The following is a 23,366-nucleotide window of genomic DNA, read 5'->3' on the forward strand; positions in this document are numbered from 1 at the left end:
GTTACAGCAAGGCTCTACATGCCTTGACCCAGGAAACACACAGGCACAGGACTCCGGTGGCCTAAATCTTGCGTTTGGATTTCATTTTTTTTCGAGGTTGCATTCTCCTCCCAGCTCTGTGCCTGACTCAGCAAAGGAACAGGGTTAAGTCCCTTCACCTCCCTGGGCTATGCTTTTGCCCAACTGGGAAGGATAGGTTAAAGCCCCTGACCTTCCAGATGGGGAAAGCAGCTTGGCAACATCTCTACATTTTTGGCAAGAGACAAAAATCTGCCTCTTTACGAGTCCCAAGAGCTTGGCAAACAAGCCCTGCCCCACTTTCCGCCCAGTGCTGGGATGTTGCAAGCATCTGGCTCTTACACCGGGATAACTCCTCCTGCTGTTACCTGTGCAGGCTCCCTGGGAAGGAGCAGGTTTCTGCAGAAGCCACACACTGAAGCCCCTTTGTTCCCCAGGGATTTTCCATCCCCTCCCCTTGTGTGTCTCTGCCACATAACCCTCACACACAATGCCCCCAGGAATGTGCTGCAACACTTCTGCTGCAACACCTCTGCACCTGGCCAGCACCTCCCTTTCCCCGTGGGACCGAAGGACAGGATTATCCCGGCAGGCAGGCAAGAAAGGACGGGCGGTTCCCCCGGCTCAGGCACTGCTTTTCCTAGGAGGTGGTAAGTCTCCCTGGGGAATAAGATCTCCACTCCCCTCCATCCCTGCGGTCACTACCGCTGGCCAGGGTCACTGCACTTTTCATCCCAGTGGTCCCTAGCCTGTTCAGAGGCAGGATGCTGCAAGGGCCTTTTGTGCAGGGGAGGGATAGTCCCACTGGGGCTCTACTGCTGGGGAAAATCGAGGCACTGAGCAAGGCAAAGACTTCAGCTGGGGTCAGTCACAGCACAGCAAACCTAGGAGTCACAAGAGTAGGCCAAGCACCACACTCACTGCCTCCCCGATAAAAGGGGAGAAGCTCCCTCCCAGGGAGGCGTAAACCCTGACACAGCTGCAGCAAAGTTTTGGCTCCTGCTTCCTTCGCCTGGGCTCTTCCCATTCCCCATAACACAGCCGTGCGGGGTCAGTGCCAGCACGCAGCAGAGCGGTGCGCCTGCGCCGGAGCCCTCTGACCACAGCAGACCCGGAGCCCGGAAGGCTCCGGGAGCCTCAGGGAGGCCAGTCCCAAGGGGCTGACGTCAGCCCCAGTCCTTGCGGCTCCCAGGCCTGGAGCTGAGCCGTCGGGGAGCTGTTTCTGGTTTCGGCACATGGTGTCTCTGTGCTGAGGCACGGCCAGTCCGCTTTCCTCATCCACGGCTGGCTCCCCAAGAGGAATCCGCAGGGCTGGGAAAGGTCACCCTGGCTGAACTAACCACCCTTGGATCAGACTAGCTGGGCAAGGGACAGTTTGCACGAGGCAGGCTGGACATGCAGCAGTAGCTTTCGGTCCCTTGTGTCTGTTCATTCTCCTAAATTCTGCTTGAGTGGGAGCCAAGAGCAGGGCCTTGGCAGGGTTTTTGAAGGGGACAACAAGGGGAGGAAATGAAGCCAGACAGCCACCAGCAACAAAACAAAGGTTAGGCACAGGAGGGAAGAGGAAGGGCACAGACTTGAGGCATGGACCTTCCTGCCTGCACCCTCATCTTGGCTAGCTTGCGCTCCCCTGGTCTGCAGGGCCCTGGCTGCTTGCTCTAAGCAGGCTTAGCTTGGAAGCACAGCTGGAAAGCACAGGACACCGGCTGCCAGCCTGCTCTGGAGCCCTGTGTGAAGCCAGATCACAGCTCTTCCCCAAGGGAGTGCCCCATCTGCTCCTTAGTGTTTCGTGCCCTGGGGCATCCTTGCCGGCATTCCACCTGGTCTGCATTCCTGGCCCTTGTGGGAGTAGGGTGGCAACTGCTGGTGCTCGAAGAGAATGACAGGCTAGCATATTTTGGACCCAGCTGCCTGCTCAGGGGCTTCAGCAAAGCCTTGTAGTGAAATAGGACCTGGTCCTGTCAGCCCACATTTTTGCGGTGGGCAGATGTTCTTCCCTCGCCCCCCTTATTCCCCAGCCCTGCCACCCTGACAAATGGGGTCCTGGGCTCAGGAGCAGTATCGTTTACAGGGAGCATGTGTCTGGCCGGGGAGGAGGGGGCATTTAAATGGGCAGCTGATTTTTTGTTGTTGTTGTCCCTTGCTCTGGTGCTGTTCCTGCCATTTGGACTGGTGGAAGCTCCACGTGGGGGGAGCTGAGCAGTACAGGCTCCTCAAGGAGAAAGGGCTGAGCAGTGTGTCCCTGAGCAGGAAGGATCCCAAGGAGGGTAAGAGTGACCAGGGAAAGAGGCGCGGAGGAGAGCGGTCCCTTCCAGTGCTTCTCCCCCGTGCCTCCCCCAAGCAGCACCCTCCTCCCAGAGAGGTGCGGATCGCTCCGGCGTCCCGTTTGGGTCGGAAGCTCCGAAGCGTGAAGAGTTCCTGGGCTTCCCCCGACCCGCCAAGGCACCTCGTGGGGCGGAGAGCAGAGGGGGCTGCCGGTGCGCCCGCAGGCCCGGGGGGCAGCATGCCCGCCCCGCCGCTGGCCGCCCCGCTGCTGCGCGCCCTGCTCGCCCGCCTGCTGCCGCTGGCCCGCAAGCGCCTCCTGCCGCCGCTCCGCCGCCTGGGGCGCCGGCTGCGCTCCAGGGAGAGCCGCCAGGCCCTGCTCACCTGCCTGCTCTGCCTCCTCAACCTGCGCAAGAAGGTGGACGACTGACAGAAGCCGGCCGGGGAAGGGCAGGGCAGGGCGCGACGGCACCCTCCCGCCTCCCCTGCCCGCCGCGGAAGGAGGGACCCGGGGAGGGGAGGGGACGCGCCCCGGCGGGGGCGGAGGGTCCGCCCAGGCAGCCGAGGCTGGACGGTCGCCCGCGCCTTTGCCGCTCCGGCCATGGGAGCCGGGCCGCCCCCCGCGCCGCTGCCCCCCGCCGCGGGGCCGCCCCGCTGAGAGCCCCCGCGGGAAGGGGCGGCCCCGGCGCCGCCCGCCCCGGGGAAGGAGCCGGCGCCGCCCGGGCGGTCTCCATCACCGGCGCTCCCGGGCCGCCGGGGCCCCGCGCTGCCGCTTCGCCCCACGGTGCCCGGGCCGGGTCCCCCAGCTGCCCCCCTGCCCGCCGGCGGCGGCGGGGAGAGCGAGGATGTCCGGCAGCACGGCGAGGAAGGTCCAGCCCTTCACCATCAGCACCAAGCTCTCGCTGCCCAAGGGTGCCGCCGACTTCCCCGGGGACGCCTGCTCCGGCATCGCCCTCGCCTCCGCTCTGGACAACCACCACGGCCTCCGCCGCAGCCTCAACGAGCGCATCTCCCTCTACCTGGCCCAAGCCCGGGCCAGCCCCGCCGCCCCCGAGAGCCAGCCCCGCAGCCCCAGCCCTGGCGAGGAAGGGGGAACCGACGAGGAGCGACTGAACCGCAACTCCCTCACCCGCTCCATTAAGAAGATCACACTGTCCAACTGGCACGGGGAGGCTGGCGTGGGGGACGCAGGGGGACCCGGGGACCCTGGCCGGACTGGCAGCGAAAGGAACCACAACAACAACAACAGCAGGCCAGGGAAAGCTCAGTTCAAGGTAAGTGCTCTCCGTACCCTGCTCTCTGCTCTCTCATTTCCCTGCAGTTCCCCGTTCCTGGCTGCCAAGGCACAGACAGGTCCTGGGGAGGCTGTGTCCTGGTAGGGGATCCTTGCTGCCCTGTCCCCATTCCCTCCTGGCAGCGTAACTACAGATCTGCGGGGGTAGTTGCTTTTCTCCCACATCCCCTCCATGCACTTCTCTGTACTATAGGCTGGAGGGCAGGAAGTCTGTGGGTGAGCTGAAGATGAGCTTTCCCTAGGGCTAAGATGACCCAGAAAAGCTCTGCCCCAGAGCCCAGCTATGGAGGGCTCAGCTCTTGGGATGCCCGTGATGATGCAGTTATGTGTGGGGAGCTGGAAACTCACTCTCCCATTCACTGGAGGGGAAACAGAGGCTGAGAGGTGGGAAGTGACTCACGAAGGGCCACACAGCCAGGCAGAGCTGGGACAACGCTAGGAGCAAGACCCAGGGCTCCCAGCACCCCACCCTTCGGGTCTGAGTGTTAGCGGGCATGGAGGTCTGAATCAGTTAGTGCCAGAGCCCAGGAGACCCCCTGTGTGGCCAGGATGGGGCGGAAGGTGCTTTGGAGACCTCACCATCACCGGCAAGAGCAGGCAGGAACTCCATGGGATTTAACCCTGACCTGCAACAGCTGGTTTCCTGGCAGGATAGCGCTAGGGAGAGCTGCACAGCCCATTGCCAAAACCCTTGTCTTCATTGCCAATAAAGGCCAGGCACGGCCTCGTAAGAGCTGCTGCTTCCTCCGGCATGCAGGCAGCTCCTCGCTGGGCAGCTGGAGTCTGCGCAGCCCAAGGGGCATCAGCACAAGGGCTCCCCTCTTTCATATAAGGTAGCAACACATGCTTAGCACAGTGGTGTGGTGCGGGACTCTCCAGAGGCTGCCAGGATCGGCCCCTCTTCCCTGTCCAGCCTGGGGGGGGTGGAGCTGGGAGGGGAGGACAGGCTACAAGATGGAGCTTTGGGAGGGAGAACAAGAGCACAGGGGAAAGCATGCATTAGGGAGGATGGCAGCCGGAGGAGGGAAGAGAACACTGTCCCCTGCACAGGTCGTGTTAGGGCTTTCCCAAGTGTGTCCCCTGGTCCATGGCTCTGCCCTTCACTCCTGCCCTGTAGGAATTGGGGAACTCCTCCGGGATGAGCACAATGTAGCCTGGGAGGGTCTGGCCCCACTCGTCTTGCTTGTGGGAAGTCACTGGCACACTCTCTTCTATGGGAATATGGCGAGCATACGTGCTGTGTTAGTTTTGCTTTTAATGGGGGAAAGAAATGTTCGCAGAGGAGGCAGCTGAGGCCGCTGCGCTCATTTCACATGTAGCTTTGGTCGTGTTGTGAAGCCTGAGGTCCTGCTGGGGAGCAGTTAGCACAGCACCTCACAGATACCGAGGAAGGCCTTTGGTTGCTGCCAGAGTTTGTTGTTTTGCCGGAGCAAGGACCCAGCTCTGGCCAGAGGGACCGCGGAGGAGGGGCAGTCCCAGTGGAGCAGCTCTGCGGGAAGGATGAAGTCATCCTTGTGCCGGCAGCCCTGTTTTCCCGTGGCTGACGGATCGCAAGATGGGGGCTTTAAATAAAGCTCCTGCCTCACCTGCAGGCTTCTTTCCCACGGCTAAGCCCGGTGGGGACTCATGGGCTGCAGCTGGTGTGGGATGCTGCTGCCTAGAAGGGCTTCCTGGGGTCTTATGCTCTGTAAGCACTTCGCGTTTAGCTCCCTGCCGTTCCCTAAATGGGCATCCAAACCTCTCGGCCTCATGGTTGGGCAGGGAGATGCCTTCTCTTTCTGGCACCCACCTGCCAGAGGTGCTGAGCTCTTGCTGCACCAGCTGGGCTGTGATTCAGCCTCACTCCCTGCCCTCTCTTCCAGCTCAGGTTGGGGTGTTGTGGGGTGGTGCTGTGCTCTGTCCTCTGCAGCCACCAGCCAGGCTCTGCAGTCCTCTGGAAAGGTCCAGTGGTGCTGGTCTCCCAGGGTTGTTGGGCTGTTTGAGGGGCTCTGAGCCTTTCTGGTTGCAGCAGCTCTAGTGCAGGGTGATGCCATCCATATTGGAATTCTTTTTCAGTCCTGCAGAGATGGTAGGAAGCCACTTTTTGTGCAGGGCGGGGGAGTTCTGCTTCACCTGGGTTGGTTCCCCTTGCACACTGTCCCCAGTCTGGAGTGGTCCGAGCGGTGGTGGGCTGGGTCCAGCTCTGTCTGACCCACGACTCCATTTGCTATGGCCTCAGAGAAGACCGGGAAGGAGGGATCACATGTTGCCTTCCACCTTGTGCTGCCCTGTGCACACTAGGATGGCTGTTATAGAGACAGCAGTGTGGCCCTTGGGAGGGACTAGAAGAAGGTCCTGAAATTGGTCTGCCATATCCAACAGCCGTAGAGGATGAGAGTGACTACCCTTGTGCATGATCCAAACAATCCCACGCACCTCTCCTCCTGGCGCTGGGCTCTGTTAAGGATAAGGTAACGTGGAGTTCATCCTGGACCTCCTCTTTGTGCCTGGCTGCAACTCCTGAACTTCCTTCCTCCCGCTTCTCCTGTTCCCAGTCCTGAGGGAGCCCTTCCCTGCGAGTCAGCCGCCCCCTTAACTCTTGCTTCCCGGACAGGCCAAGGTCAGGGATCAGCAGCTGAGAGGACTCTGATTCCTGCCGGTGGGGTTATTGTCCTCCTGTGCCCTCATGCCTCTACCCTGCTATCCTAGAGATGGGTGGTGGGGCTGACCCTGAGCGTCCTTAGATGACCGGGGTGACCGGGGTTTCTGCTGTCTTTGGAGTTAATTCAAGGGGAAAATGGGTGGGTGCGTGTGTGTGAGTGAAAGTGGAGAAGGCGCTGAGCAAAGCAAGCTTAGGAGCTCTTGCCACTTGCTGAATGTGTGGTAGGAACCACAGATGCTGCCTGGAGGAACCTGTCCTGGATGCCTAAGGAGGGACTGCCAAGCAGTGTCTGTGTACCGCTGCCAGGCTCCTCTGGCCAGGCCAGGGGCAGGCGGGAGCACGCTCCTTTGTCCCCTTGGCTGCTGGGACGGTCAAGCACTTCCAGGCTCATGGCTGTGCCTTCCCCTCTCTAGGTCTTCCTCAGGAAGGATGTGGATGTGGAGGATGAGCAGCAGGAAACCGGGGCTGGTGGTTTCTGCTCTCCAGTGGACAGAGGTTCTCCCTTCTATGCGGTACGTCCCCCTGCCCTCACCAGTTAGAGAGTCTGACCCCAAGGGTACAGCTTGGGGCTGCGCAAGTGAGACTGGCCACTGGTCATTGCCTGGGTGTGGGTTTTGATGGAGCCTTGCTGCTCTAAATGAGCAAGGGGACAAGCTGGGCATGGGCAAGGGAGCAACCCCCAGGCCAGCACCCAGAGATTTTATCACATCCAAGAGAAGCTGGATTATGGGCTCCTTCAGCCCTGGCCATGTCAGGAGACTGAAGATCCTGGAGTCACAGGAGGGCCTGAGAATCTCTGTTGCTATTTAAAAAAAAAAAAAAAAAAAAGACAGAGGATTTCTCTAATTCTTGTGGTTAGGCAGAAAGGCTTTGAAAAGCGACTCCCGTGCCGTCAGTGGGGCAGCACATGCCAGAGTGCTTAGAGAGCCCGAAAGAGCTGCCCGAACCCCGCTCACTGCTCTGCAGGCTTCTGGGAGATTGCACCCTGATGGGCTCAGGGGCAGCTGGGACCCCATAGGGCAGCTTGCACCAAGGTCGCTTGGGGTGAGAGGGCTATCCCAGCCCATTCTTGGGAGCAATTTCTGCCTGGTAAGAGGAGGCAGCGAGTCCTGTGCCTTCAGGTTTCTCCTGAAGATGCTCAGGCTTCTCTTTGCCACCAATTAGTGTGCGGTCAGGTCCCCGTCCCTGGGCAGCAGGGTGGGAACTGAGTGCCCGGGTGGCTGTGCCGTCCCCTGGGCTGCATGCAGCTGGGCCTGGGGCTGAGCTTGGAGGGGGGCCAGCGCTTTTGCTGGCTGACCTTTGCCGTCACCTCTGGCAGAGCTGGAGCCCTGACAGAGGGTTTCGTCAGCGCTGGCTGCTCGGGAGGCCAAGCCCCAGGGGGAGATGCAGCACTTCCTACCCCGCTGCCACTGCTCACTTGGGATGGGGGTCTCCGGGTGCCCCTGAAGGAGCAGTGGGCTCAGCTTGTCAGGGACCTGCCCCACAGTTCCCCCATCCCATCCCCTGGCAGTGTCCCCTGGGATGACACCGAACAGGTGCTGCAGACACGAATGCTTCTCGCAGGGGTGCGCAGGCTCAGGCTGGATGGGCAACAAGTGCAACATCTGCCTCCAAAGTGGGTGCGGGGACTAGCCTGGGTGCTGGGTGACATCCCACCAGCCTGCAGTAGCCCAGCACCAAGGGACAGCCCGGTGACCTACTGCTAGGGCTGCAAAAGCCACCAGCATGGCCTCGGGGGACCTGTGCCTTAGGGTCCTGGGAGAGAACCTGAAATATGTCAGTGAAGGAGTGGGATTGGGGATGAGGCTGGCTGACATACTTCATTTGAGTTTCTGAAACACTCCTGGGAGGTGATGGGGAGGGGTCCCTGTGGCAGCACACTGACCCCGGCACCTCTGCCTGTCCCAGCTGGCAGGACCCTTTGTGTCATCACCCCGGAAAGAGAGCCCCAAGGGCAAGGAGCTCACAGCGGCACTGAGATGCACTGGGCAAAGCAACACAAGAGCATCCCCCCTCCTTGACCCGAGCCCTCTGGTAGCCCAGTTCAACCGGGAGATGCTGCAGGTGAGGCCAGCTGGGGCACCTGCCTGAGGGGTTGCGTGGGGAGCGGGGCAGGGGGCCACCGGCAGCCTTTCATGTGAGCTGCAGGGTGGGGTGTGCGCCGGGGAGGGCTGAACTCCCAGCCCCGAGCGAAGCCATGGTTGTGGCATGAGATCATGTTTGGCCGCCTCTCCCTGGCTGTCAGCCCCAGGGAGAGGGGGTCAGCCTGCATCAGGGCCCTGCTTCCTCCCCACATGCGCACACTCCTCCTGTCCCTCCTCCTCCTCCTCCTCCCAGCCCCTGTCCCTCCCAGCAGCGTGGGAATGGAGATGGTGCAGGGGGGCTGCTACCATGCATGCTGGGGAGGGTGCATGAGTGCTTGTACAGGGGAGACGAGCATGAGGAGAGGAGATGCTACATGCAGGGATGTCCTGTACAGACCCCCAGTCTGACCTGCTGTGGGGGCCCCGGCTTCTACTGGGCTGGGGCAAGCAGATGCTGGAAAGAGGCAAGATGCCACTTGTCTTCCTGTCTTCATCGCCACTGTTGCCATCCTGAGCCTCTTTGCTGGTCCATTCTTAGAGCAAATGGGTTGTGAGCTGAAAGGGTGCCCTCCGGTCCATGTTGTGGCTTTGGAGGGGTTTGGGCTTGGGTCCCCAAAGCCTCGTCCTTGGGGCTTTGGCAGAGACGTCCAGCCACGTGGCTTTTGCCACCTCGCAGGCGGAGGGCTGGGTGCGCGGCAAGCTGCGGGACCTGAAGGACGGCTGCGACCTCCAGGACTGGGAGGAGGTGGCTCAGACCCTGCAGCGGGACATGAAGGACTTCGAGAACACACTGATAAAGCTCAATCAGGTCAGGCCAGGTGGTGGCACAGCTCCCATTCCCCTCAGCACCCATGTCCCAGGGCTCTCCACAGTGGGGGGTCCCTGGGAGCCCATGATGCTGAGCAGGTCCCTTGGCCCCACAGATGGGTGAGCAGCTGATGTGGCGGGCGAGCCCCAGCACCGAGGGGGTGCGGAGGCAGCTGCTGGCCCTGCGAGACCAGTGGCAGCTCCTGAAGCAGACAGCTGCCAGCCAGAGCAAAGCCCTGGGGGGGCTGCGAAGCCTGCAGGACTTCAACAGGAAAGCCGAGCGGCTGGAAGCGTGGATCAGGCACAAGGTGTGGGGTGTGGGGAGCGCGGTCTGGGGAGGGAAACAGCCTGGCTGCTCCCCACCTTCTCACACCCTCCCCTGGCCCAGGAGGAGAAGCCCTCCCTGGCAGCCCTCCTGCAGGAAAGCCCGGACAAGATCCAGCTCACCCGCCGCATCCTTGACTTGAAGCAGGTGAGAGGCTGCTGGGGGGCTGCTGGCATGCTGGGGAGCCCTGAACCCTGCCAGCCTTGTGGTTCTGATGCTGGGACATGGGCACAGGTCCCTGAGAGTGGGCAGGAGGGACAGCCAGGAGATGCTGATGTCTGTCTCTGCTTGGGTCAGGAGGAGCAGCAGTTCCAGAACCTGCACGAGGAGCTGAACAGCCTGGCCCAGAAGCTGGAGAAACAAGGCAAAAGTGAGAGCAGGAGCATCTCAGCCCGGCGCAAACACCTTAACAAAACGTGAGTGGAGGACACACGGGCTAAGCAGGCATGAGCTGGACAGCAGGAACTGATATACTGGGAAGCAAGATCTCCCCCAAATCTCTTGCCTGTCTCCCCTCACCCCAGCTCTGCATGGCTCCCCAGGGGGAACCCTTCATCTCTTCCTTTGCACTCATGCAGGTGGCTGCGGCTGCAGGGCACCCTGAAGGAGCACCACGAGGCTCTGCAGCTGGCCCTGGAGGTGGCCGCCTTCCTCCAGCAAGCAGATACCCTGCTTGGGGCCATCCACGCCAAGGTACCGGCACTGGACCTGGGGTCAGCCTGGTGCAGGGCTATGACATGGCCACAGCGAAACTGGGTGGGCAGCACCTAGCTCTAGCCCTCCTTCCGCTGCTTACTGCAGCTTCTCCTTACAGCAGAGGAGTGTCTGCAGTACAGGGAAGCCAGGGGAGGGTGAGCCAGGTCGGGATCGGGACGTCAGGGACATAGCCAGCCAGGTGATGGTAAGTGCAAGGCTCTGCCTCGTCCTCAGAGCCCTGGGGAGCATCCCAGTGGAGGGGGGGATGTGTGCCTTACTGGGTCAGCATCAGCACCAGTGGGGATGGGGGCCCAGTGGACACCCCATGGCCAAGTGGGGTGGCCAGGGCTGTGTGATGGATGCAGGAGCTGCCTCAGGGGCAGCAGGAGACCAGGCTTGGTGTCTCCTGCCTCTTCTGCAGGGCTAGTGATGGGTTGCCATCACGCATTCGCACTGCGACTGTGGTGACTTGTCCTTCACCAGCCTTGTCATCACTCCCTGGCTGCTCTCTCCTCCAGATGCTGGATGTGACTGTGTCCCAGCTCCTCAGCCTGCAGCCCAGCCTGGCAGCCCGAGTGGCCCCAAAGCACCGAGAAGTCAAGGAGAGCTGGGCACAGCTCCAGCAGGCACTGAGGTAGGGCAGAGCCTGGCAGAAGCCCCAGGGCCTCAACCCTTGGGGAAAGACTTGGGTTAACCCCTGGAAGGCTCTCTGGGGCACCAGCTCCACTTAAGGTCTCTCTTTTCTCCATCCTCTGCTCCCCTGGGCCTCCCTTGTACCCCTTTCCCAGGACGGAGAAGGCTCCAGCACTGGTGAGCAGTTCCCCGAGGCGTGAAGCTACGGCTCCAAGCACGGAGCCCCGAGGAGATGATCACAGTCGTGGGATCATGGGGAAAGAAGCAGGAGACAAATGGGCAAGAGGCCCTGGAAGCATGGTGAGCATGGATATCAGCCTTCCTCCAGCACCTCCACCATGGGAAGATGGGGGAGCTTGTGGGAAAGTGATGCACACTTTGTGCTGGCAAAGGAGGAATGGAAGCCTTTGTGCCGTAGGTGCTGAAGGATGTGCCAGGGAAGGTGGTGGAGCGTGGAAGAGGTGAGGAGGGCAGCCCTGTCTCTCCAGCAATGGGGCAGCCCCCTCATGGAGGGGACAGCAAAAGGTACTGGCTTGTGGAGGTGGCTGTAGGGAGCAGGATGGAGCTGGAGGGAATGGTGTTCCTCCGTGCAAGGGGCAAGCTGGCCTGACTGTCCCCATCTCTGCAGGAGGAGGAAAGAGGCCGAGGCTGAGCAGGGGACGCAGCAGCCGGAGGCCCAGGTGCAGGACGTCTGCCCGGCAGTGAATGTGGTAATGCTCCCTAAGAGACCCCTTTGCTTCCAGCCCGGCCAGGGGAGCCAGTGTTGCAGGGAGAACTCCCTGCCCTGACCCCCTCCGGGTGCTTGTGGGCATGCATGCTTGTGCACACACATCCGTCCCTGTTCTGGGCACTAATGCACCATGTCTCCCCGCTCCTCAGCAGATGGTGTCCCCGCACAAGAAGAACACGAGTCCCAGCATCCCCCCATGTCCAGTGGGGGATGTAGAGAGCCTGGAGGCAGCTCAGACACGGTGGGAGCTCCTGAACTCCAGTTCCAGCCCCAGAGCTGTGGTCCTGGTGAGCACCCTCGGGTGTGGGATGTGGGACACACACCAGGCAGGGCCCATCCTCACCAGCCTCCCTGCCTCCTAGGAGGGGCGGGCTCCAGGGGGGCCCCCAGGGAGCCCACAGGTGGAGGCTATGCTGCGGGAGCTGGGGGAGCTGTGGGAGGACCTGCAGAGGAAACACCAGGAGAACGGCGCCGTGCTGCGGGAAATCGATAAGGTATGCGGAGGCAGGGCTGGGGTGGGCACAGGGGCATGCCCTGATTGCAGCAGCTTGCTGGGGATTGGCAGGTGGGGCCGGTGCCCATGAGGATGGGATCTGCAGTGTTGGCACTGACATCTCTGGCCAGGCTTACAGACTATGCGCTGCTCCAACTGTGCCGCCCGAGCTGCCAGTGCCCAGGGTACAGGCAGCGGGATGGCAGCGTGGCTTCTGCTTCCCCTGCATGGCTCAGAGCCAGGTTGATGGGCTCCCTGCTCTCCCTGCAGGCACTGAGGCTGGTGGGGGAGCTGGACCAGGCTGAGCGGTGGCTGCAATCTGTGGCTGGGTCGCTCTCAGAGCCAGCCACCATGAGAAGCCCAGCAGAGCTGCGCCAGGACCTGGAGGAGACGGGCCAGTTGGAGAGGCAGCTTGTGCTCTGCGGCCTCAAGCTCCAGGCACTGCGGGAGGAGGCGGTGGGAGTGCCGGCCACCGAGCATGAGGGGGCAAGGAAGATGCAGAGGAAGGTGGAGATGGTGGAGGAGAAGTGAGTCCCAGGGGAAGGTGCCTCCTCTCTGGTCTCTGGGAAGGGCAGGCAGGAGGATGCTCACCGCAACGAGGTGAAGAGGGTGCTGGCGCTTGTGACAGGCACCTGTCCCTGCAGGTTGGCACACGTGCAGGCAGCCCTGCGGCGCCGGGCAGCAGACCTGCGTGACTCCCTGGTGCTGTCTGAGTTCCTGCAGGACCTCCAAGAGGAGGAGGCACGGAGCCAGCAGGGACCTACAGCGGTGAGCAAAGGGGCCAGATGTCCCTTGGGATCAGCCAGCACCTGGGACTGGTGCAAGGGTTGGTCTGTGGCTGGCAGAGGGACCCCGTGGATGCCTCCCTCTGGCCCAGCTGCCTGGGGGTCGCTCCCCGTTTCCCTCATGCCCAGTGTTTCTCTTGGCTTCAGCCAGGGAGTGGGCGTTGTGGCTCGCAGGGGTCTTTTCCCCTGCTCTCGGCCCAGGCCAGGCAGCCGTCAAGCAACAAGGACATGAGCCACCCCTTGGGAGATCTGCAGGAGGCTGTGCAGATGCTGAACGATGCAGCGAAGGAGCGGGAGCGGGTCATGGAAGTGGCAGTGGAGACGGAGAACCTGGAGCGCCTGGTAGGGGCTGGAGGCGGGGGGTCTGGGGATGCAGCTGGGTGGTCCACCTGCAGCTGGACATGCTGGCTAGTTGGGACGGGGCACACGCCTTGGCTAGCCCCAGTGGGACACAAAGGTGTTGGGATACATTGGGACTGCTCTGTGCAAGGCAGATATCCCCATCCCTCCCATGGCTGGTGCTCCCTGCCCTTTTGCAGGCACGTAGCAGAGTGCTCCCAGGCTGGGGTGGGTTGGGGCCACATGGTGAGTGGTGGCATAGGGAGTCCTATGCCAGGGCTCATCTCTCTTCCCCCCACATTGCCCATCCAGGTGGCAGAGGTTTCGCCATGCCTGGAGGCCCTTCGATGCAGAGCCGAGGCGCTGGCTCGCGACACTGCCGAAGCAGAGAGTGGCTTCACTGCAGTGAAGAGTGAGAAGGACCTCCAGGGGCTGCAGGGCTTGCTGAGCCGGCAGCAGGAGATGGAGGTGAGACACCAGGAGCACTGTGGCCAGCTGTGCCCATGGCAGGGAGGTGTCACAGCTGGTTGGGGCTGTCCCAGGGAGGTGCTGGACCCCCTGGGGCCCAGGCATTGTAAGCCTTGGCAGGCAGCAGTGGCCTGGGCTGGAGTTTTCCAGTGGAGCCAAGCCCTGCCGCACTCCACTCCCCTCTGCCAGCACGGGCCAGGCAAGGGGATGGAGCTTGTATGAGCTGGCTGCCAGCAACTCACTCATCTTCCCACTGATGGGGAGGTGAATCACATGGGCAGAGTGGGGAAAGCAGGCAGCTCTCTGCTCTGCCCATCCTCCCCACCAAGGGTGGCTCTGCCAGTTCCCCACAGCCCCTGTGCCAGCATCCTCCCCTCCCTCCCTGCATCCTCCCCTGCATCCTCCCCTCCATCCCTGCATCCTGGGATGCAGGGAAGTCCAGACTGGGCACAGAGGGGTTGGATGCATCGTGAACCTTTTCTGCCTTTAGCGTGTGCTGTCAGAGACCCTGCAGGGGCAGCTGGAGGAGCTGGAGAGGGCAGCTGCCCGCTTGCAAGAGCTCTGCCCTGCTCGGCGGTGCCCCGTCAGCCGGGAGGTGCAGGGGACGCTGCGGGCCTGGACACAGCTGCAGGAGCTGCTGCGGGAAACCCGGGCTCGGGTGCAGCAGGCAGGCCGGCTGCGGCACTTCTTCAAGGACTACTTAGCCATGATGTAAGTGGCCGTGAGCTATCGGGATTGCTTCTGCGATGGTTGGGTGGAGCTGGTGAGAGCGTGGTGTTGCTGGAGTGCAGAGTGCTGGCAAGTACGTGGGCAGTGCTCGAGCTGCAGCCAGGCAGGACCATGGGGAGCCTGGAACAAAGGGCTATGCCAGGGCTGCCTGCTGTGGGGCAGCCCCATGGCATCTTGCCCTGCCCCACCAGGCTTGCCACTACCACAGCAAGCTGCTTCCAGCCATCTCTGAGCATGGGAATGGCTTCCTGGGGCCTTGCAGGGCTGAGGAGAGGCTGGGTCATTCCTCAGCCCCCTCAGCCCATCTTTCACATGCCCACAGCTCCTGGACAGAGGACACGCGGGCTCAGATCTTCTCTGAAAGCCCAAGCGGCCATGGCGTCCAAGAGACTCCATGTGAGGAGCTGGAGAGGAGGATTGAAGGGAAGCTCAAGGAGTTTGAGGCGCTGGCAGCATCAGGGCAGCAGCTGGTGTCTGAGGAGCACTACCTGAGTGCGACAGTAAGGACGGGGAAAATGGGGTTGGGGAAACCCTTAGCAGCCCCCAAAATCCTCCAGTGACAGTCCCTGGAGGAGAGAGCAAGGTGTGGGTGCAGAGCCCCAGTGAGCAGTATGGGGCCAGCCCCACATCCCAGGGGCTGCTCAAGCCAGGGAGGGGTTTTGGCCAGCAGTTGATGCTGAGGCCTGAGGAGATGTGACTGTATCCCATTGCCAAAAACTTCCTAAACTGCTCCATAGTGAGGTGTCCTGGTAGGGCTAATGTCCCTGGGCCAGGGCTCCTGCAGGCTGCCCAGCATCTCTCCTCCCTTCAGATAAAGGAGCGCTTGGAGGAGCTGCAGAGCATGCTGGGCTGGGTGCTGGTGCGCTGGCGAGCACAGAGGCACCAGCGGGACCCAGGGAGCAAGCAGGAGGACAGAAGGGACCAGGAGAGCCCCTCTGGCACATCCCCCACTGGCCACGTGAGTACCCAGCCGTGTTGAGACTGTCAGGGAGAAAGACTAGCCTCAAGGCTGAGGGTAGCAGAGGCACCAGATGGAGTGGGTGATGCAAAAGTAGGGGAGGGATGTGTGCCAATACCTCTGGGACTCTCTGTGGTTCAGACAGGGCAAAAGAGAAAATTGTTTTGAGAAGGTGCTGGGCCCTGGCAACCCTTCCTCAACGTTGTGTCTCTTGCCTTTCTCCCCAGGAGCAGCATGCCCCTTGTGCTGAGCCTCAGCCAGAGAGCATCCCCAGCCCAGTGGAGTTCATGCCCTGCTCCCTCCTAGAGCCCGTGCAAAGATCAAAGCCACGGCTGCCAGAGGGCATGGCTGTCTCCCCACCAGCATCGCCCCTCTCAGGTGCGCCATCAGGAGTGGAGCAGAGCTGTGGGGAGCCCAGCAGCTCAACACCCCGCAGTGCGGGACCCCGCAAGGAGGCTGTCATCTGGGATCCTGCAGAGACCTCCACGTTGCTGCTGCCGCCACGGGGCCCTGGCGGGCTTGGGGGGACGGTCAACCTCATCCTCAGCATCGGCAAGAAAGGCGAGAAGAAAAAGGCGCGACCGGTGGCCAGCAGTGAGCAGCCGGGGGAGGAGGCACTGTGGACGGTACGTGGGGGACGGTAGGCGGCTTCAGCAGAACCGTGGGTGAGCACCCAGCGCTCCTGTCCCAGGGCTGGCCACCACCATGCAGCCAGGGCAGCTCCCCACAGCTGTGCCCCCTTGCAGGCTGGGAGGCTTTGAGGGCTGCGGGGTAGCCCCCATGCTGGGACCCCCATGGGCTGTCTCCAGGCAAGCTGTTGGGGCTGTATCAGTCTCAGGAAAGGTACCTTTGGCTGTGCCAATGCCCAAGGGCTGAGGACTAGCTTGCACCACCTCCTCTGCCTGCGCTGTCCTGCTGTGGCTCCTCGCCCGCTCTGTCCTCAACTCTCTGTGTCTCTCTCTCCCACCGCTCAGCTCCCCGCCACTAAACCCTCAAGCTGTAAAGCCTTTTGGAAGCGTTGCCAGGGGCTTTTAGGAAACACTTGGGGTAGTTTAAAGCGAAAAAGAAAGCCGCCTCGCCAGCTGGTGGAAGAGGTAATGTCCCCAGGGAGGCTGCATGCCGGGCAGAGTGGCTGCATGGCGTGAACCCACTGCTACCAACCCTCCTGGCCGTGCCACTGTGCCCTGCTGCTGGTGGTCACTTGAGAGAGGGGAAACCCTCCCAGTGCCACGGGCTACAGAGTGTGGGTGCTGGGGCATGTGATGAAGGGACTCAGATGGGGCTGGCTGCAGTTTTACCCTCCTGAGTAAGTGGTTTTGGTGACCATGGGACACAGAGCAAGCTGGCGGCTCCATTGCTGGGGGCAGCAGCAGCCCCTTGCACAGCCGACTGAAGGAGACAAGTGTGGATGAGACCATGTGAGGGTGCACGTTTTGGGGGGTGCTTGCTCTGGGTTGCATGGCTTGTAACCCCAGGGCTGGGAGCCTGGTATTTTGTTGGGGCTTGCATCCATTTGTTGCTCCAGAGCCCACACAAAGGGCTGTGTGTGAAGAGTCCGGAGGGCAGCCATGGCTGGGCCCCCTCTGCAGCCAGGCTGGGTAGCCTAGAGGGGCAGGGCAGGGGGCTGGAGAGGCCAGAGGGTATCGAGATAGGGCAAGGGGCTGCTGGGCTGCCAGGAGGGTTTTGGTAATGGGCACCCTCCAGCCTAAGGGGTACAGGGGAACACTGCTCCAGCTCCTGCAGCCAAAGCCCTTTGCTTTCAGCCTTGCTGCTGTGGAAACTCAGGAGATGGGCTGCGGCTGGGCTGGAGAGGGTGTCTGCAGGGAAGGAGAGGGGAAAGGGCTGTGATAAGCACTTGCCCTTGCATTCACCTGCTCTGCTGCCCGGAAGCACACAGGGATGGCAGGGATGGGTAGCAGTGACTGCTGTTTCTCACTAGCCACCCAAAAGTGGTAGATTGGGGGGCAGCAGTGGCGGGAGAGAGTTGTAGGCTTTTGGAGTAAGGCAGCCCCCGCTGCACCACACCTGGGGCCTCCATCATGGGCAGAGGTTCCCCTGCCTGCCTCATCTTTGTCTGCGCCGAGGTGGGAGCAGCCTCGGGGAGCTGAGGTGGAGCCATGCCGCTCCCAGCTCAGGGTGGCAAGGCTCTGGGCATGGGGGTCACCCTTCTCTCCTTCTCTGTATCCGCAGGCACAGGCGGAGACCAGGAAAACCTCCATCCCGAAGCGGCCGCCCGCCGTCACCCGCCACCCTCCGGCATCCAGCGGTGGGACGCCGGCCACCTCCCACACCCTGCCCAAGGCCGGGGCCGGGTCCCTCTTCAACAGCCTGCAGCGGCGGGAGCGGGCGAGGGCTGAGCAGGCCCGGCTGCTGACCCTGCAGGGCATCATGGGCTCCAGCTCCCTGCAGCCCGCGCCCGAGGAGTGCCACGGCCCCAGCAACACGTGGCCTCAGAAGTGCGGCCGGAGGAAGGGGGGGCCGGGGGCGGCTGCTGCTGGACCCCAGCTTGGGGAGCTGCTGCTCTACGTCAGGAACCCGCTGGTGTGGGACATTGAGGCCGAGTGTGCAGCGGCCCCTGGGAACCCCCGCCTCTCCACCCCAAAACCCACATGCCCACACGTTTCCCTGGGCTCCGTGCTCAGCCTGGAGCTGCCCCGGGACGTGGCGGTCCTGGGGTGCCACCGAGGGGTGGCAGCGCAGCAGGAGGAGGCGGAGGGGCAGGAGCAGAGGCAGGGTGAGGGGGTGAGGCGGTGGGATCCTGTGGGCAGGCATGGGGCTGGATGGCAGGAGGAGGTGGATGTGGATGGGCACAGACCCCAGGAGCACAGTGAGGGCCTGGGGATGTCCCCCAAAGGCGAGCGAGGAACGTGGTTTGAGGAGGTGAGCTTCAACCCCAGCTACAGCCGGCACAGAGCACACGGTGCCAGGGAGGGGTGCTGGAGCCCGCAGCGCCCTGGCAGCACCAGTGAAGACCTGGACTTGAAGCCGAGCCGGCCGTCCCGTGTCGGTGTGCTGCACGAGTGGGTCGGCCGGGAGGGTGATGAGCTGGCTGCCCAACTGGGCCAGGTCGGCAGCCCCAGCACCACCGGCAGGGCCAGGCATCGTGAAGCCACTCGGCTGGAGCTTGGGCCATCCCTGGCCAGCACCCCAGGCAGGGCAGGAGCCATCCTTACTGCTGCCTGCACACAGCAGCCAGCTGGCAGTGGCCAGCCTGAGGGGTCCCCGGCTTCCCCTGCTGCCCCCACCCAACTCTCCGTCTTGGAGTGGGCACTGGGGTCCCCACAGCCGCCCAGCCCTGTGCCGGGCGCTGGGGAGGTTTGCCACCCAGCCCACGGGCAGTTTGAGGAAGAGGAGGAAGAGCTGCAGGCCATCTGGGATGGGGCAGGCGAGCAGCAGGCACCCAGCCCACCAGCAGGCAGCCGTGCCCGTCGCCGGCGGGGGAGCAGAGCAGACAGCCTGCCCAGCCCTGACACCGCTGCTGGCGGGCCTCTCATCCTCTCAGCGGCCAACAATATCCTGGTGGCCAAGTTCACCCTTCCCACCGCTGCCCAGCTCCTCCACAGCCCAGCGGGAGAGAAGAGCCCCAGCGTGGGGCACAGTGGCAGTGGCAGCCCCAGCGGGCACAGGGGGTCCCCCTGCACAGAAGAGCTGGTGTCCACAGCCCCCCTGGACAGCCCAGGTGCCTGGGATCGGCAGAGGCATGGGGAAGAGAGAGAGACCAGCAAGGTGAGAGCTGTGGGTCAGGGGGTCTCTCTCAGGGTCAGGCAAGGGGTCACGGGACACCCCAGGCAGCAGCTGGGGCTATCTGCTCCAGCAAATGTGACCTGTGTTGGGGGACTTCTTGACTCGGGTGACCCCTTTGCTCCAGCTGGTGGGGTGGGGAAGAGCTAGGTGCTGAATCTGGGGTCCCTGCAGCATGGCACTGCCTCACCAGCCCTCAGCCATATAGCAAGGCAGCACTTCACCCCAAAAGCCTAGAAACAGCCCGGCCACTGCCCAGGCCGGAAAATTGTTCCTGTTGTCCTATTCCCACCTTGGCATTGCCTGCCGGGGATGGGTCAGACACACCCCATGCACTCAGGGGCTGAGCTGGCACCACTGGCCCCAGCACTTCACTTACCCTCTGTCCTCTTGCAGGCTGCCACTGGTAAAATGGAGTTTCAGATGATGGAGGGGACACTGGAAAGGAAGCATGTGTTGCAGACAGGAGGGAGAAAGGTACGGGCATGGCTGTGGGGCTCCTTTGGGACTGGGGTGCTGGGATGTGGTGGGGTGGCCCAGGTTTTGGGGTGGGAGAGAAGCCAGGGATGCTCCTGGTGCTACCATGGTAGTGCTGCTGGCCACATTGGGAGGGCAGAACCTGTCGGGGCTGGGGGGCGTTTTGAGTGGCAGAGGGCCGCTTTTCTTCTCCCAAACTCGTTAGCATCACAGCTGTCCCCTGCTTGTGTCCCGCAGGCCAACTGCCGGGCTTGGGGCCTCTTCCATGCCGTGCTGATGAGGCAGACGCTGTGCTTCTACCAGGACCGCAGGGACAGCCTCAAGGTGTGGTGGGGGCAAGTGGGGTGGCACAGCCCCGCAGGAGCAGAGGGAACACTGGAGGGAGGATGGCAGTGGCGTAGGGAGGATGGAAGTGGGATGTCCTTGCCTCTGTGGCTGGGGAGGGCAGCACCTGCCAACTGTGCTGTTGCTCTTCCTGTTCTCTGTGTTGTAGAGCTCCGTGGTGGCCCTTCCTCTGAACCTCTCTGGGGCAATCTGCACCCCAGATGCTGAATACACCAAGAAGACCAACTGCTTCAGGCTACAGTAAGTCACCCCAACCTGGGGCAGCTGGGGTCTCACAGCTACAGCCCCCCCACCGCAGGTGGAAGGGGATTTGCACTGCTGGGGGAGGTGTACACCAACACCTCCAGTCAGGTCCAGCTCAGTCTGGTGCCTAGATTAGGATTTCTTCCTTTCTTTCTCATCTGCTTCCCTTGTTTCCCAGCCTGGTGCAGGCCGTGGTATCTGTACTCCACGTCTGTCTCATTGCTGACTTTTTCTCTCCTCCGCAGGCTGCGGGATGGCTCTGAGTACCTCCTGAGGGCTCCGTCCCAGCCCCTCATGAGTGAATGGGTCTCCAAGCTGCAGCAAAACTCAGGTGAGCAGCCCTTGCTGGTGGAGCAGGGCCCTGGCTATACGTGGTTACTGTGGGCATGCAGCCCCTGCCAAGCCCTCAGATACATGGAGTGTCAGAAGAGCAGCAGCACAGTGTTGTCTTCTGATTTATGCATCTTCCTAATCTGCCTTGGGAACAGCAATTCTCTGCCAGGCAGGATTTGGAAGCTTTGTTTTAACACTGCATACACAGTTATAAATCAGGAATAGCACGACTGACGTCAGCAGAGCCTCAGCAGCAAAAATCCAGTGACAGAAAAATTATAATTGCGCCTCAATCTTTGTTCTTCTCCTCTGTGGAGCCTGGAAGCCCCTTGTCTGCCCTCCAGGCGAGGAGATCTGTAATACTGAGTTCTTCCTGCTGCTGTACCCATACCCAAGGGGGCTCAGGCCCCACCATGAGATCCTGGGCTGGTTGACAGGACCAAGAGCAGGTGCTACAGCAGGAGGTCGGAGGGGCCAGCCCTGAAGCACAGGCACCCAGATCTGGGGCTGGCTCCATGGGATGATTCTGGGTGCCGTCAGCACCTTGTGGGTTGTTTGCTGTGCCCTCAGGTTTCCCTGAAGTGGATTACTTCCAGGCAGCAGCACAGCGTGTCAAGGGCAGTGCTGGGGGGTAAGTAGCCGAGGGCCAGCCACCTGGGTCTCTCCCATGCTTGCTGGTGCCAGCCACTCAAGCAGGGCATTGGTGAGCCAGTGTAGTTTGCTAAATCTCTCCTACTTTCCAGTTTCAGCAAGGTCCCCAGCCCTGGGAGCTCCCTCCAGGGACATCATCAGGTCACAACCACCAAGAGCCAGGAGATCGTGGTGCTACCTTGCTCAAATGCCCAGCTGCAGCAGCCTCTGGGCAGCCAGGATAGCCCAGCCAATGGGGCTGTGGCAGCAGCAGGTGACTTTCCCGCCTGGCTGGGCTCCTGTTGACCCCCAGCTCCTCTCCCCAGCCCAGAGAGGTGCACAGGAGCCGACTGGGGGAAGCTGAAGGCCGTTGGTCAGTCTTGAACTCAGTGGTGTCTGGGCCAGGAGTCCCAGGGCCCCATGCCTGGGAATGGGATTGGGGGAAGGACAAGTTACTTCCCTTCATTTCCTGGGATACTGGGATAACCACACATTTCCCTGTCCTCTTTGGGTGGGTGGTGTCCTGTGATGGCCTTGCCTTGTGACATGTCTCCATTCTGCTTCAGAGGATGCTCGTGGGGCCAGGCACAGGGAGCAGCAGTGGTCACCCAGGGGGTCTCCTGGGCTGTGGGACAACAGCTGCCAAGAAGATGACTATGGGCTGGTGGCCAACAAGAGGAGATCCTACTCTTTCACCTCAGGTACAGCCCTGGTTTCACTGTCACTGCCAGGAGGTTGCACCACTGCCCCTGAGGGCAGGTGCAATGGTGCTCCAGCACCCGCCCAGTCCCACATCCCTGCACCCTTGGCTGCAGCCCCCCATTCGGGGAGGGCTGGCAGTGCCTGCTGGCACCTTGCCCTCCCCACTGACTGCTCCCTCTTGCAGCGACCTACCAGAAGATCACCCCGGTGCCCGTGCCTAAGGAGCCAGTGGAGGCTGGGAGCAGCTACTCGGTCACACTGTACATTGGGGAGCAGGCACCAGCCATGCCCCGGGCACGCTGCCACTCCTTCGTGGCTGAGCCAGCAAGCCCACGGGACACGGTGGGGGAGAAGACCCCTGGTCCCCCTCGCCCTAAGAACAAATCTGTCTTCAAGAAGTTCTTTGGGAAGAAGGAGTGAGCCTCAGCTGACGGAGAGAAAAGCCCCAGCCTGCTTTTTATCCTCCTCTCAGGTGCCATCCTGGCGCAGCCTCTGCTCCCAGCACCAGCTCACTGCTTGCTGCCTCTCTGTGGGGAGAGAGGCTGTGGTAAGCGGCTCCGCTCCAGCCGGCCCCAGGGCTGCCCCCACACCCCAGCCACCACAGTCCCGGGCCTCAGCCCAGCACTGAGCACCCCTCCTGCCCACCCACCGGGTGCTCTCTCTGGGTGCTGCTGGCTCCGCAGGCGTCTCACTGACACAGAGCACAAGCAGGGGTGGGGAGGTGGTTGTTTTTATTAAAAAACAAACAGATGCTTAGTCTGGGAGCTTCTTCCTTGAGCAGCACCTGCCAGTGCAGGAGAGGTGCTCTGCAAGGTGGTCCCTGCAAAGAGAGGGAAGAACTTCAGATGAGGGGGGCCCCTGCAGCGGGCTTTGGTCCTGCTCAGGAAGCCTGAGCTGTCTGGTGCCTCTCACAAGGCACCCGTGGTTCTTCCATGCCTGCACCCAGCCCAGCTTGTCCCATAGGGCACCTGGGCCCCTTTTCTCTGTGGAAGGAGCTTGGCAGGGAAGCTGCTGCCTGCAGAGCAAATCCTCCTGCCTGTGCAGCCCTGCCTTCCTCTCTCGCAGGATGGCCACCCACCTGAGTCAGGGCAGGCGGTGGAGTGTGGCTGGACCCCCAGGGCTTCCTGTATCCCAGATATTTTACGATAACTTCACGGTGCACCAGGCTGTGCCGGCTTCAGCTGCCCCAGTTCCTGCCTGCACTGGGAAGGGAAAAGCAGCTGGTCCAACCTGCCCCCAGGCATGCACCAGAAGGGGAAGTTTGCAGGGCTGTGGGTGGCAGGGCCTCTCTGTGGCGGGCTGCAAGGCTTGGCCATGCACACCCCTCGCCTCCTCATACACATTGTGGGGCTTAAAATAGAAGTGCTGGCTGCAGCTCAGCTCTGCAGCAAGGGTGGGGAGAGGAGAAATGTGAGCATGGGGCTGTTTCCCCACCACAGTGTCTTCTCTCCAGGCTGGAGACCAACAGCAAGGTGGAAGTGTGCATGCCAGCACCACCCACAGAGGGGCTTTTTCCATGCTCCCACTGAGCAGTGGGAGGAAATGCTGGTGAGGGGTGCTGCTGTGTGAGTGGGGGGGTGCACTTTTTGTGCTCCCGCTGTGCCTCCCCACTTTTCACTTGGCTCCATCGCTC

The 23,366-nt window shown here is 62.0% G+C and overlaps 1 protein-coding gene across 1 annotated transcript; it reads left to right on the plus strand.

Annotated features, from left to right (window-relative positions):
* Positions 1-1,527: 1,527 nt before the first annotated feature.
* LOC135986947 (uncharacterized) lies at positions 1,528-22,489 on the plus strand. Its single transcript, XM_065631503.1, has 35 exons — positions 1,528-1,561; positions 2,360-2,507; positions 2,594-3,554; positions 6,629-6,727; positions 8,124-8,279; positions 8,976-9,107; positions 9,223-9,414; positions 9,495-9,578; positions 9,729-9,847; positions 10,010-10,124; positions 10,246-10,332; positions 10,646-10,761; positions 10,916-11,060; positions 11,179-11,285; positions 11,389-11,470; positions 11,643-11,777; positions 11,853-11,984; positions 12,254-12,510; positions 12,628-12,751; positions 12,916-13,110; positions 13,420-13,575; positions 14,066-14,286; positions 14,627-14,804; positions 15,116-15,262; positions 15,490-15,888; positions 16,237-16,356; positions 17,453-18,988; positions 19,400-19,480; positions 19,718-19,804; positions 19,974-20,065; positions 20,314-20,399; positions 20,972-21,032; positions 21,145-21,305; positions 21,598-21,732; positions 21,918-22,489. The coding sequence occupies exons 1-35, from the start codon at positions 1,528-1,530 to the stop codon at positions 22,151-22,153; spliced, it is 7,116 nt and encodes a 2,371-aa protein (XP_065487575.1). The 3' UTR covers positions 22,154-22,489.
* Positions 22,490-23,366: the final 877 nt, after the last annotated feature.

This window comes from Caloenas nicobarica, chromosome 3 (assembly GCF_036013445.1).
Source record: "Caloenas nicobarica isolate bCalNic1 chromosome 3, bCalNic1.hap1, whole genome shotgun sequence".
Lineage (NCBI taxonomy): Eukaryota > Metazoa > Chordata > Aves > Columbiformes > Columbidae > Caloenas > Caloenas nicobarica.

Bases quoted from the DNA above. Each gene is read 5' to 3' on its own strand.
- LOC135986947 (XM_065631503.1), top strand. From the start codon at position 1,528: ATGAAGCCAGACAGCCACCAGCAACAAAACAAAG. The intron at 11,286-11,388 runs GTACTGGCTTGT...CCATCTCTGCAG, and splicing joins CATGGAGGGGACAGCAAAAG to GAGGAGGAAAGAGGCCGAGG. The intron at 20,066-20,313 runs GTAAGTCACCCC...TCTCCTCCGCAG, and splicing joins ACCAACTGCTTCAGGCTACA to GCTGCGGGATGGCTCTGAGT.